The sequence below is a fragment of the Triturus cristatus genome, chromosome 4_1, assembly GCF_964204655.1.
Source record: "Triturus cristatus chromosome 4_1, aTriCri1.1, whole genome shotgun sequence".
NCBI classification, from domain to species: Eukaryota; Metazoa; Chordata; class Amphibia; order Caudata; family Salamandridae; genus Triturus; species Triturus cristatus.
Window position 1 is genome coordinate 92,336,446 of NC_140585.1, and position 13,491 is coordinate 92,349,936.

The 13,491-nt window shown below is 48.7% G+C and overlaps 1 protein-coding gene across 5 annotated transcripts in view; it reads left to right on the plus strand.

Moving 5' to 3' along the window:
* Positions 1–9,256, plus strand: part of LOC146839631 (uncharacterized) — a 606,426-nt gene extending 597,170 nt beyond the window's left edge. For all 5 annotated transcript variants that reach the window (XM_085651721.1, XM_085651726.1, XM_085651724.1 and 2 more), the window contains one exon: positions 8,937–9,256. In XM_085651721.1, the coding sequence (XP_085507847.1) occupies positions 8,937–8,962 (26 nt within the window). In that variant the 3' untranslated portion in view covers positions 8,963–9,256. The remainder of the gene's footprint in view (positions 1–8,936) is intronic.
* Positions 9,257–13,491: the final 4,235 nt, after the last annotated feature.

The following is a 13,491-nucleotide window of genomic DNA, read 5'->3' on the forward strand; positions in this document are numbered from 1 at the left end:
AGGGGGATTGTACAAATACATGCCTCCAGCTGGTAGGGATGCTTTATTGGCCCTCGAAGAGGATGAGCAAACCCACTACCCTGCCATGAAACTGGCGCTCATCAGGAAGTTTGGACTAACTCCGGAAAAGTACAGACAGAAGTTCAGGGGTAGTCACAAACTGGGCACACAGAATTGGGTGGACTTCCTGGACTATGCAAAGAAGGCACTGGAAGGTTGGATTCAGGGCAGTGAAGTAAGGAACTACGAGGAGCTGTTTGACCTAGTATTGAAGGAACACCTACTCGAGAAATGTTTCCCTGAACTGCGGCAACACCTGGTGGATAGCAAGCTGACCAGTCCCCGGAAGCTTGCTGAGGAGGCGGACATTTGGGCTAGTACCCGGGTGTCCACAAGGGGGACTGGAGGGGATACTCAAAAGGCCGGACAGGGCGCCCCCCAGAAGAAAGAGGGAGGGGAAAAGAAAAAGGAGTTCTCCAAAGGCCCCCAAAATAACTTCCAAGGGAAGGGAACAGGATTCACCTCTAAGGCTAACCCACCCAGAAACCCTAATCCTGGCCAGAGTCAGCAGCCAAGGGTTGTCCATTGCTACGAGTGCGGTGGCGTTGGACACTATAAAGGAGATCCGAAGTGTCAGAAACGCTCACCCCCTCCCACTGGAGGAAAGCCCCCCGGAGTAGCTAGTGTAGTGCTCGGGGAGGAGATGCCCTTAACTAAGGGAAGGGAGTGGGCGGGTGTCACTTTAGTGTCCCTGGGAGAACGGGAGATGGTTCCTAAGATCCAGGTGCCCGCAAATACTGCAAAGTATGGGCAGTGGATCACCATCAATGGCCAAAGAGGGGAGGCTCTGAGAGACACAGGAGCCAGTATGACTATGGTACGTAGCCAACTGGTGTCTCCAGAGCAAGTCATTCCCGATGTACTCCACCCAGCCGCGATGGCTGACGGCAGAACCGGCCACTATCCCGTGGCTGAGGTTCCCTTTGAATGGGGGGGGGTTGCAGGTTCACTTCGAGTTGCCGTAAGCCCTGCCGTGCCAGTCGATTGTCTGCTGGGCAATGACATGGAGCACAACGCTTGGAAGGAGGTGGAATACCGGACTCATACCGAGATGCTGGGTACACCTGACTGGGCCTGTGTTAGCACAAGGTCCGTGACTACCCGAAGAGGGAGTTCATTCCGGCTGGAGCCTGGAACAAAGGCCCAGCCAGCTGCCAGTCAAGGGAAGAACCGAGGACAGGAGGAGCCTGCCTCGGCGTCTCCACCCCGTAGGACGGATAGGCCACCGGAGGTGGTGGACCAGGAGTCTGCGGAGGGGGACGTTACCAACCTGGAGGACTTACCCATCCCGGACGAGTGGCACGTGGAGGGAGGCCCGTCCAGGGAGGAATTCTGCCAGGGCCAGAGGGAGTGCCCTACCCTTGAGGGGCTGAGGCGACAGGCCGAAGCCCAGGCAGCAGGGAACGTTGAAGGGAACTACAGTGTTTACTGGGAGGATGGCCTCCTCTACAGTGAACCCAAGGCACCCCTACATGGATCGTCACGAGCCTTGGTAGTCCCTCAACGTTATCGAGCCTTCCTTCTAGAGTTGGCTCACGAGATACCCTTGGCAGGACACCTGGGGCAAGACAAGACCTTCGCCCGTCTTGTCCCGCACTTTTATTGGCCTCAGATGAAAGTGTCGTCCGATACCTACTGCCGGACATGTGTGTCTTGCCAAGCCAGTGGGAAAACAGGGGTGAAGCTGAAAGCTCCCCTGGAACCACTTCCTGTCGTTAGCACCCCCTTTGAAAGGGTGGGCATCGACATTGTGGGTCCATTAGATCCACCGACTACAGCTGGTCACAGGTTTATCCTGGTTTTGGTGGATCATGCCACACGGTACCCAGAGGCAATACCTCTGAGGACCATAACAGCACCTGTTGTGGCTAGGGCCCTGATGGGAATCTTTACCCGAGTGGGTTTTCCCAAGGAAGTTGTGTCCGACAGGGGGACCAACTTCATGTCAGCGTATATGCGGGCAATGTGGAAGGAGTGCGGAGTGACCTACCGGTTCACAACTCCTTACCACCCCCAGACCAATGGTCTGGTGGAAAGGTTTAATAAAACCTTGAAAGGCATGATCAGAAGTCTGCCTGAAAGCCTGCGGAGGAAATGGGACGTCCTCCTACCCTGTTTACTCTTTTCATACAGGGAAGTGCCACAGAAGGGAGTGGGCTTCAGCCCCTTCGAGCTTCTTTATGGGCACCCTGTACGCGGACCTCTTAACCTGGTGAGAGACGGATGGGAAAGAACTCCCAGAAAGCTCCCCCAGGATGTGGTGAGCTACATGCTGGCCTTCCGGAGCCAAATGGCTAAGTTGTGGAAGCAAGCTTCTGACAACTTGGAAGCCAGCCAAGCAGTGATGAAGGCGTGGTATGACCACAATGCTCACCCGGTGGAGTTGGAGCCTGGCCAGAAGGTGTGGGTGATCGAACCAGGAGAGCTTAGTGCCCTCCAGGATCGCTGGTCAGGACCCTTTGAGGTGTTGGAGAAGAAGGGTAAGGCTACCTACTTGGTGGACCTGAAGACCCCTCGTCAGCCCCTGCGGGTGCTGCATGCCAACCGCCTCAAACCCCACCACGAGAGGCCCGAAGTCATCTTGATGATGGTGACTGACGGAGGAGAGGACGTGGAAAGCGAGCCTCTCCCTGATCTATTTGCGTCTCAGGAAAAGGATGGGTCGGTGGAGGGAGTGATTCTCTCCCCATCTCTAACTCCTGAACAGCAGGAGGACTGTCGCCAGGTCTTGGGGCAGTACTCTTCGTTGTTCTCCCTTGTCCCGGGTAGGACTCACCTGTGCGTCCATGACGTGGACACAGGAGACAGCCCACCTGTGAAGTCCAAGATCTACCGGATGTCAGACAAGGTGAAGGCCAGCATTCATAGTGAAGTCACTAAGATGCTGGAGCTAGGAGTGGTTGAACCTTCTAGCAGCCCCTGGTCCAGTCCGGTGGTGTTAGTACCAAAAGCTGCACCACCGGGTGCCCAACCAGAACTGAGGTTCTGTGTGGACTACCGGGGACTGAATTCAGTGACAAGGACTGATGCACATCCGATCCCTCGGGCGGATGAATTAATTGACCGGCTGGGAGCTGCCCAATATCTAAGTACCTTTGACCTTACTTCGGGGTACTGGCAGATCTCGTTGACTGATGGAGCAAGGGAAAGGTCAGCCTTCTCCACGCCCAATGGCCACTACCAGTTCTGTGTGATGCCCTTTGGGCTCAAGAACGCACCTGCCACGTTTCAGCGCCTGGTAAACCAGATCCTCACCGGGATGGAGAGTTTCTCTGCTGCATATCTGGATGACATAGCCGTCTTCAGTAACAGCTGGGAGGATCACTTGCAGCACCTGCAAGCTGTTCTCCAGGCCCTGAGACAAGCTGGATTGACGATCAAGTCCAGCAAGTGCCAGATCGGGCAGGGGTCGGTAGTGTACCTTGGACACTTGGTGGGTAGGGGAACGGTGCAACCCCTCCAGGCAAAGATCGAGGCCATCATGGCCTGGGAACCCCCCAAGACACAGACTGAGGTCCGAGCATTTTTGGGCCTCACGGGATACTATCGCCGCTTCGTGAAGGGGTACGGTACCATCGTAGCCCCTCTCACGGAGCTCACGTCCAAGAAACAACCTCGACGGGTAGTCTGGACGGAGGCTTGTCAGCAAGCCTTTGAGAAGTTGAAGAAAGCCATGTGCGAGGCCCCGGTCTTAAGGGCCCCAGACTTTTCCAAGAAGTTCATTGTCCAGACAAATGCATCAGAACATGGCATTGGGGCAGTGTTATCGCAACTCAACGAAGAGGGTCTGGATCAACCCGTGGTCTTCTTATCCAGGAGACTACTTCCCAGGGAACAGAAGTGGAGTGCAATAGAGCGTGAAGCCTTTGCAGTGGTATGGGCTCTGAAGAAGTTGCGGCCATACCTGTTTGGCTCGCACTTCCTGGTTCAGACCGACCACCGACCCCTTCGTTGGCTGATGCAAATGAAGGGGGAGAATCCCAAGTTGTTGAGGTGGTCTATTTCCCTACAGGGGATGGACTTTCAGGTGGAACATCGGCCTGGAGTGGACCACGCCAATGCAGACGGTCTCTCAAGGTATTTCCGCCTTAGTGATGAGAACTCCCAAGGGGTTGGGTAGCTCTCCCCACTTTCAGCTGGGGGGGACGCGTGTTAGACCTGTCAGCCCTTTGGGTGGTCCCTCCTCATCATTATTTATTTTGTCCCACTTTTGCCTCAAACCCTGTTTGACTTTTTCCTTTTTGGGAACCACCAGACTTTTTAGTGTTGCTACAGATTCAGGGAGCCATTTTAGCTACCCCTGAAACTTCTGTCTGAGGGCCTGAAGCACAAAATGGTGGCCTCCTGTGACATCACCAGCATCCACTGGAACCTTCCAGAACCTTCCAGGAGATTCCAGAACTGGGTGACAGTTGGAAACCGTTTAGAATGTTGGGAGGATAAGAGAGAGTGTTGGCAGTTGGAGCTGGCAGTTGGCACCTGACTGGTGAAGAGAGAGGAGCACAACAGTGAAGGAGGAAGGAGTGAAGCAGCAGGGGTGGAAACTTGTGCCTGGAGTGGGGTCCATAAACCCACCCTTGATACTTGTCCCTACTGATGGATCCCAGCCTATAGCCCTGTGTGGGAAGAAGTCAGAAGAAAACCATCCTAAGGACCTGGACAGCAGGAACAGGCCTTGGAACCAAGAAAGCAGCAAGATTCTGACCTGAGAACTGGTTTCCCTGGAGCCTGGCGTCGAGTAGCCGAAGACCTGGAGCCCGAGGTGGAGAAGCGGCGCTGACTGAGGTAGCAGACGTCGTACCCGGAGCCGCCTGAGGTCGTAAGAGGGCGCCGGCGGAGGTCGAGAGGAATACCAAGGGTCGAGAAGGAGGTGAACCGAGGTTGAGCGAGCGGCGTCATCGGAGGAGTGAAGTCCGCCCTCCGGAGTCGTCGGAGACCGAGGTAGAGGAGCACCGGAGGTCGGGAGTGAGGATCGCACTCCGGAGTCGCCCGGAACCTGTGAGGAGGAACACCGGAGGTCGGGGGTGAGGATCGCACCCCGGAGTCGCCGGAAGTCGACAGCGAGGCCAGGCCGGCCGACGTCATCGGAGCCGAGTGCGCCATCGGACCGGAGCCGCCCGAAGTCGACATCGTGAAGAGACTGCCCGACGCCGACGAATCGGAGGTCGAGATCGAACCGAGGCCACCGACATCGGACCGGAACCGCCTACCGGCGTCGACAAAGAACTAACATTGTGCCGAGGCCGCCGAGACCGAACCGGAACCGCCTCACGGCGTCGACACGACTCCAGCGGCGTCGGAACATCAGAAAAGGGCAGTAAGTGGAGTAGAGGGCGCCTTAGGCCCTGTGGAGACCTGAGAGACTACTCTAAGGGGCTAGGGAGGAGCTGAAACCCACCTGACTGCGCCTGGGGTGAACTGGGACTAACCTAGAGAGGTTGTGTGGAGAAGGGAAGCCAGGGCATTGGAATTCCCCCCTTTGATCTACCTCAGTATAGGCCTCAGCCTTTGCCTCAGTCAGGGAGTAGCCCCCCTCAAGCCTTCCACACCCTACAAGCTGTGCCTGGGCCAAATCAGCCCTTAAGAGTTGAAGTGTCATCTGATCCACGAGTGTTACTGTATACTTCTAATTATTTATTGGGGATACTGTATTTATTAAGTTCTTATCTATTTATTGCTGCACTGAATTTATAGGTCCACAGGACTTGTTGGTGTACAGTATTTATTGGTACAGTATTTATTGGTACAGTATTTATTACCTCAAAGTATTTAATTGTCTGTATATATTGCACTTGTATTTATGCCCTGCTATTTATGATCACCCCTATTTATTTCAGCAAACAGCAAATATTTATTTGACCTGCTCTATTTAAGAATGTATATATTGTGATTGTTATTTATTTTCCCAATCAGCAACTAAGAGAAGAAAGATAAAGAAAGCATAATTTTCATAATTTTTACGGTGTAGAGTCGTTTTTGGAACGGATGCACGCATGGTTATTGTATGGGTATACTGTATGCTTAGCACTGCGCCTGTTTCCTGACCACTCGAGCCAAGCTACCCCATTGTGTCGGGAAGGTCCACCACCACCCTGCGGAGTGGGAGTGGGCTGTTTCCAACAGCCTATTTTTAAAAAAGGATGACCCGCAGTGCTATCGTCCCATATCTTTGATTGATGGGACAGCAAAAGTTTGAGGTAGAGTAATATTAAACCGTCTACTAGATTGGGCTGAAGAACACCATATAATCTCAGATTTTCAATATGGTTTCAGGACTGGTAGATCAACTACAGACCAATGCCTGAATCTTTATTTACTGGTGGCAAAATATACTATAGCCAGTGATCAAGCAATATATCTGGGGTTCATGGATCTCTCGGCCTCATTCGACCGCGTGAATAGAGAAAAATTATGGGGCCTTATGTTAAGACTGGGAGTAGATCCAGGCCTAGTAAACATTATGAGAGCACTCCATTGGAATACCTCCGCCAAAGTACGATTCAATTTGGCTGGAGATACAACTGCATCATTTCGTTGCACTAGTGGAGTAAGACAGGGCTGTATATTGGCCCCGTTCTTATTCTCTCTGTATATCAATGAATTGGAACAGACACTGTGCAAGTTGAACGCAGACACTCCAAGGGTGGGTCTTCACCCAATTCCAGTGCTGTTATACGCAGACTATGCGGTCCTTTTGGCACGAACACCGAAAGGCCTGCAGTGTTTAATAGACGGCTTTGTTGATTTTATGGACACACTAGACCTGTCAGCCAATTTAACTAAGTCCTATGTCTTGGTAGCCGGAATGAAACCCTGTAAAAAATTTACTTACCGAATAGGGACACATATTCTAGAACAAGTGAAAACTTCTTCTTACCTGGGTCTTTTATTTGACGGGCTTTTAAATTTTAAACTTTTAACTGAAGAACGGAGCATAAAACTGGTCTCGTCATCAGGGGCTATAATGAATTATGGAGGTAGGTTGGGTTGGTGGTCGCCGGAGCAGGTTATGCATCTCTATGGCTCCATTTGCTGCTCCAAAGTAATGTATGGAGCTGAAGTTTGGGGCTTTGCCGGGATTCGACAAATACAGGTTGAGGAAAATACATTTTTGCGTAAGATACTTAAAATCCCTCAGAGTTCCCCGGCTTATATCACTCATGCCGAACTAGGGAGGCCATACATTGAGGACCTGATCAAGGCCAGGCCTATTTTGGCTTGGTTTAGGATCTGGTCTAACACTGATGCGGAGTTGGGAAGGCAAATTATTAGAGATTGCAACAGTAGGGATAAAGGGATGTGTATCCCATGGCTTAGATATGTAAAAACCACCCTGGAGGGAATAGAATGTATAGACCTTTTTACCAACCCGTCCATAATTATCCCCCAAGATAAGAACAGAATTAAGAGATTGCTCCTGACAAAAGCTGCAGAGTGTAGAGCCGATACTGAAGGTAGGAAGCCTTTAGCTCGTGCCCATAGTATGGTAAAAACAGTAGATGGCATGGAACCATACCTTACTCTAATACATAATGCACAAAATAGGTTTCTGTTCTAGGCTCAACCTTATACATCATTTATTAGCGGATCCTCTTGGTTATACCGCTACAGTTGAGCAGAAAGGTACCTGCGGCTGCGATAATAAATCTCCGCAGGATACCCTTCATTTTGTATTAATATGCCCTTTTTATTCTTTTCCCAGGCGTCGTTATCTAGTAAGAATACTAAAAAATGGCAAGTTCAGACAAGCTAAGGTTGCCTTATTACAACTACAAAGGGCTGAAGATCCATTGAATCTGGCATGTATAACAAGCTTTTTAAAAGTTGCATTTAAAATAAGAAATACCAGAGGGCAGCTAGGATTAAAATATGGCTGAAGGTATTCAATTAAAATGTTTTACTCTGAAAATGAACTGAACTGAATGTGGATAATATTGTCCCAAAATCGATATGTGAGGAAGTAAAGAACTGTGAATTATATTGGTATAGGTTAAAAGGTCAGGTGACAGTTGAAATGCCTTGCGAGACCCAAAAATCCATGTTGGTAGGTGACTGCTCTCCTCCCATCTGTGATGCTGCCAGAGAAAAAGGCCATAAATTATCTAGTTATCTAAAACTCTTTAACAATTTTACAATGACATGTGTTTGCCCCTGAAAGTTTAAGCTTGGGCAGCTGGATAAATAAACAAAATTATCACCGCTGTGTGGAGGGCAAGCACTCTCTTTGTGGAAGAACACACCTTCTGCCTAATCAACACATGTACTCATGGGTCTCAACATGTGGGCAGAGCCAAAGCCCCTATCCTAGTTATTCTCCCATAATTGTTTGGCAACAGCTACGCTGTCAAGCTAGACCATAAAAACGGTGAGCTCCCACACTAGTTTTCAGATAGTTTCACATCTTTAGAAACTTGTTTTCTCAAGGCAAAGGCAGCAGTGTTTATTCTAGGATCAGAACTTTAAAGGACAAAATAGTAAAGGAATATGTTTCTCCACAGAGAAAAATGTGTTCCTCGTGTCACAGAAAAAAGAAAGAACTGTGGGTACAAAAACACTATCTGTGTCAAGTTCCACCTGCAAAAATGTACATCTATTACAATTCTGCATGCAGAAATACATTCTATAGTTCATGGTTATCTAAGACTGTGCTCATCTCTACAGGAGTACTCAAGACAGACTATCTGAATCACTAACAGGCAAAAATTAGCAAAGTTCAAAGCTAAGGTTATGTGCAATGGCCATTAGGAGAATAATATGACATTCTACATTCTGTGACTGTTCCACAGCTTTCTCTCATAGCTCATTTCCTTAGTACTGTGAATATATGTTTCTGCTCATCTTTTCTCCTTGTCATTGCTGTCATTTTATTTTTAAAGATTCCATCTGCATCAAGAATGCATAAAACTCCCCCAGCGACTGCAAACAGCATGTGGTGTCCAAGAAATGTATAAGAAAACATTGATGAAGAAATAAGTAGATGATCTGCTACAAACTCACAAGGGAGACGAAGAGACCCTGGGTGCTGGTCCAGTGCCCTATATTATGTATTCTTGAGTGCATCTTTATAACTTTCATGCAAAGATTATGTGATTATTTGAGCAAGAATGTAATGCCTTTGATTTCCAAGCTATAACTCTTTTTTTCATACAAAATGAATAAACAATGATCGATAGATAATAAACTTGGTATTTTCCCACAACTGTCTTCTGTTCTCTACAGAGTGGGGGTGTTAGTCCTACTGAACAGCACCTGTCTGTTTCTTCTGTCAGGAATCCATCTGCATCCTTTATAGAGGAATCCAGTGAAGAGAGAGTTCTCTTAACTCAGTCCTGCATCACAAAGCGTCACCAACAGTAAGAAATCTAGAATGTTCTGTTGCTTCAGGAGGTCTGATAGTATGTTGTGGCACATTATAATATATATTTTGACATCATTCACTGGGTGGGCCATTCCAAAGTGAACTTTGGACTTTTCAGCTCTCACATCGCTCCATTTTCAACACCCTCTTAAATGCACTCGGGAAACAAGTTCAGAGTGATGTGGCTCTCTCTGTCCATAAATTAACACCATTGAGCTCCACGCTCTTCAGCCTATATATGCGCCTGCTGGCAGACATTGTATCACCACTTGGGCTCTCCATAATTTCTTATACTGATGATACCCAACTGGTCTTCTCTCTTTCTCCCGAACAGGATCCTCAAGCTACACAGGGAAAAGACCAAGCTGATGATACTAGGAAACAATTTAAGTCCCCACTTGATACTTGACTGACCAGACTGCCCGGGTATGCCTCCCGCCCCCAAGATGGTTCTAAAAAGTCTGGGAGTATGGCTGGACAAATCTTTGTCCGTGGAAGCCCAGGCAACAAAGCTCTCGCCCAGCTGCCATGGAATTCTCAGAATGCTCTGTGAAATCCTGCTCTTGCTCCCCCTGCTCTCCAGAAGGCCTGTGGACCAGGCACTTATCCTTTCCTGCCTCAACTTTAAAAACTCACTTTTTCTGGGAGCTCCAAAATATGTTACCAGGAAACTCCAAGAAGTACAGAATTCTGCAGCCTAGACTCTGTTGAACATTCCCAGACACAACTCAACCTGACAGACCTTGGCATTCGATCCACTGGGTCCCAGCTGCTCAGAGGATCAAATGTAAAGCCCTCTGCATAGTGCACAGGGCTCTTTCAGACAACACCCCTCCCTATTTCTCAACCTCTGATTTCTCTCAACACTCCTAGTAGTACTCTTTGATCCTCCAGTGCCAAGCGGGCAGTGGTATGCACCCTCAGAAAGGCTAGAAGCGGGGGCGGTTCTTTGGCTACAATGAGCCAAAGTGTAGAATGCCCCCCACCCCCACATTATGGAGGGCAGACAATACATTTTCTTTTTGGAAACTTCTAAAAACATGTCTATTTGAGACCGTACCGCTCCAGAACACTCTGGATTACACTGTGCTGCACTAATAGTGCTGGAATGCCCAGGGACAGCTACGTGCTATATAAATGCCGCATAGAATAGAATAGAATGCAGCCATGCACACATTCACCTTCATTAACAAGTGATCTGCTGCCTTCATTTGCTGCCTTTCCTACTTTTCTCCTTGCCATGTAGAAGTAGGAAAATGCTGCAAATCAAAGAACATTTTAAGGGAATCAAGCTTCCTACAGAAAAAGTATCATATCTATACACAGTTGTGCTACACTTAGTATCTTTAGTTGAAGATATTGTTACAGATATGTGGTTGAATGAGTTTTTTGTTTCTGCGAAACAGGTCTTTTGCAGTCCTGGCATTATGCTCCTCGTGCCACCCTATAGTGACCTTGAAAAGTCATCAAATCGCATAAGAACATTATAAATATCCCATGGTCCCTGGGAGCCTCAAGAATCTTTTGTCCAAGAGGTCCCTCAAATAACATGCTAAATATAGCTCTATAATAATAGTGGACAAACATATAGAATTATAGATGGGTAACAGGGAATTACGGGGCTGTTTTTCACCAAGGGTTTCTGAGTGACATCAAATAGATAACAGGTTTGAAGCACGAGATGCATATGATTTCACTCACAACTCCATAATTCACTTTTTACCCTCCTATAATTTTATGATATGTATGGACCTCAAAATCATCTGCCCCTGCTTCTAAATGCTACCCAGTGGCAGAGGAGTAATCAGGCAGCCATACATAACATGGCCTCTGGTATTTATCTATTATATTTTATTTATTTATTTATAAGGTTTGATGTAGCGCAGACATGACCTGTGAAGCCATCAGAAGAAAAACAGGAAAGCAAAGAAAAAGATAGTCAAGAGAGGTATTAACTGTGTAAGTTCATGAAATGCAGAAGGTAATGTCTCTAGGACAAGTTGACGAGACAATAGATATGGTCAGACAGTCTAGTGATAGTCATTATGGGTGAAGATCTTGAGTCAAATTGCATGACCTAGGGCAGAAATGTGTTTGTAAGTACTAGTTTCACTTCTTTTTGAAAGATGCAGTTGAGGGAATCAGTCTGATTTCAGGTGACAGGGAATTCCAAATTCTCTGGGCATACCAGTGAAGACTCTGTTTCTTGTTTTCTTCTTAAGGAACTTCTGTGGTTTCAGTAACAAGGTGTTTTTGCTGCTCCATCCACCATATAATTCTAGTTTTGTGCCAAGAACATTAGGGTGTTGGGGTGTAGTGCTTTGTGGGTCATGCAGGCAATTTTTAGGTCTCGGGACCATCCGGTCGGCAGACCGGAAGTCCGGAGATTTAATGACTTGGAGAAGAGGGGCTTGCACCCGCCCCTCTTCTCCCCTGTTCTCCATTGGCTGGCCTCTTGAATGCTGGCCAGCCATTGGAGAAGAGCTTCGTCACTCCGAACAGGCCCCGTCCTTTTCGGATTCGGGGGCGTGTTTTTTGCGAGGTTTTCTCAGGGCGTGTTTTTCTCTCCTCCAGCCAATGGCAAGAGGAGAGAAAGAAAAACACGCCCCCGATTCCGAAAACGACACTGCGTTTCTCCGAGGCATTTCTGGCTGACCTCGGAGAAAGGCGGTGGTTTTCATGGCGACTCCCTTGAATGATTGTTGCGCCCCCGACGATTTCGATCGAACTTGCTGCCTCCTTCTGCCTCCATGTGTCCCACAGGGTGAGTAGTACTCTTCTAGTAGAAGCGAGGGGCAGAGAGAGATAAAAGATCCGTAAAGGTGTGTTTCCTGACACTTGCATTCTCTCACTTTTACGCCGTTTATCAGAAAAACAAGGCGGAATGCACAAGGCAGCCTTTTTCGCATAAAGGAGACAAAGGCACGAAGCATCCCAAGGCCTCGGAAAATTAGCAAACAAGGACTCCGAGAATATGTTAAGCAAAATTTGCTTTGGGGAAAAAAAAACAGTTTTGTAAAGATGATACCTTTATTAGGCTAATGAGTGCGTCAGCTGCGAGGTGTTAGGGCCAACGAGCTGCCTTCGGTGTGAGCGGTTTTCAAATTCAGTCGAGTGCCCTTCATTTATGCCAGGCAGAGGGAAGTATCAGAAAGAAGACAGCGAGTATTCAAGAGGAAGGACTCAAGTCTGCAGACGGCTGGGCAGAACAGGAAATAGCGCTGGACTGCTTGTTAAACAAAGCAGTACAAAAGGGGGTGGTGACGGACGGAGCATCAGAACCAATCAAACACTCACACCCAGTCAACAGATCTGGGTTTGATCCATCACCGTTCTTTAGCCCACTCTGCCACCCCAGTTCAGACATGGCCATAGGCAAATCAGTCTGACCCTGTGCCTCATGGGAACAGTCCAGCCCGAACTGCCAAGCCATGCCTTCCCTGGACCGGAAACAAGCTTCCTAGGACCGGTTTCTGGCATTTCAGCCGTCTTCAGCCAGGCTGGCTTGAATCCAGTGGCAAAGTGAGCAAGGGACTCACGTCTGAGCATACCCTGCCAACTTATGGCGAACAAAGCAGTACAAAATGGGGTGGTGACGGACGGAGCATCAGAACCAATCAAACACTCACACCCAGTCAACAGATCTGGGTTTGATCCATCACCGTTCTTTAGCCCACTCTGCCACCCCAGTTCAGACATGGCCATAGGCAAATCAGTCTGACCCTGTGCCTCATGGGAACAGTCCAGCCCGAACTGCCAAGCCATGCCTTCCCTGGACCGGAAACAAGCTTCCTAGGACCGGTTTCTGGCATTTCAGCCGTCTTCAGCCAGGCTGGCTTGAATCCACTGGCAAAGTGAGCAAGGGACTCACGTCAGAGCATACCCTGCCAACTTATGGCGAACAAAGCAGTACAAAAGGGGGTGGTGACGGACGGAGCATCAGAACCAATCAAACACTCACACCCAGTCAACAGATCTGGGTTTGATCCATCACCGTTCTTTAGCCCACTCTGCCACCCCAGTTCAGACATGGCCATAGGCAAATCAGTCTGACCCTGTGCCTCATGGGAACA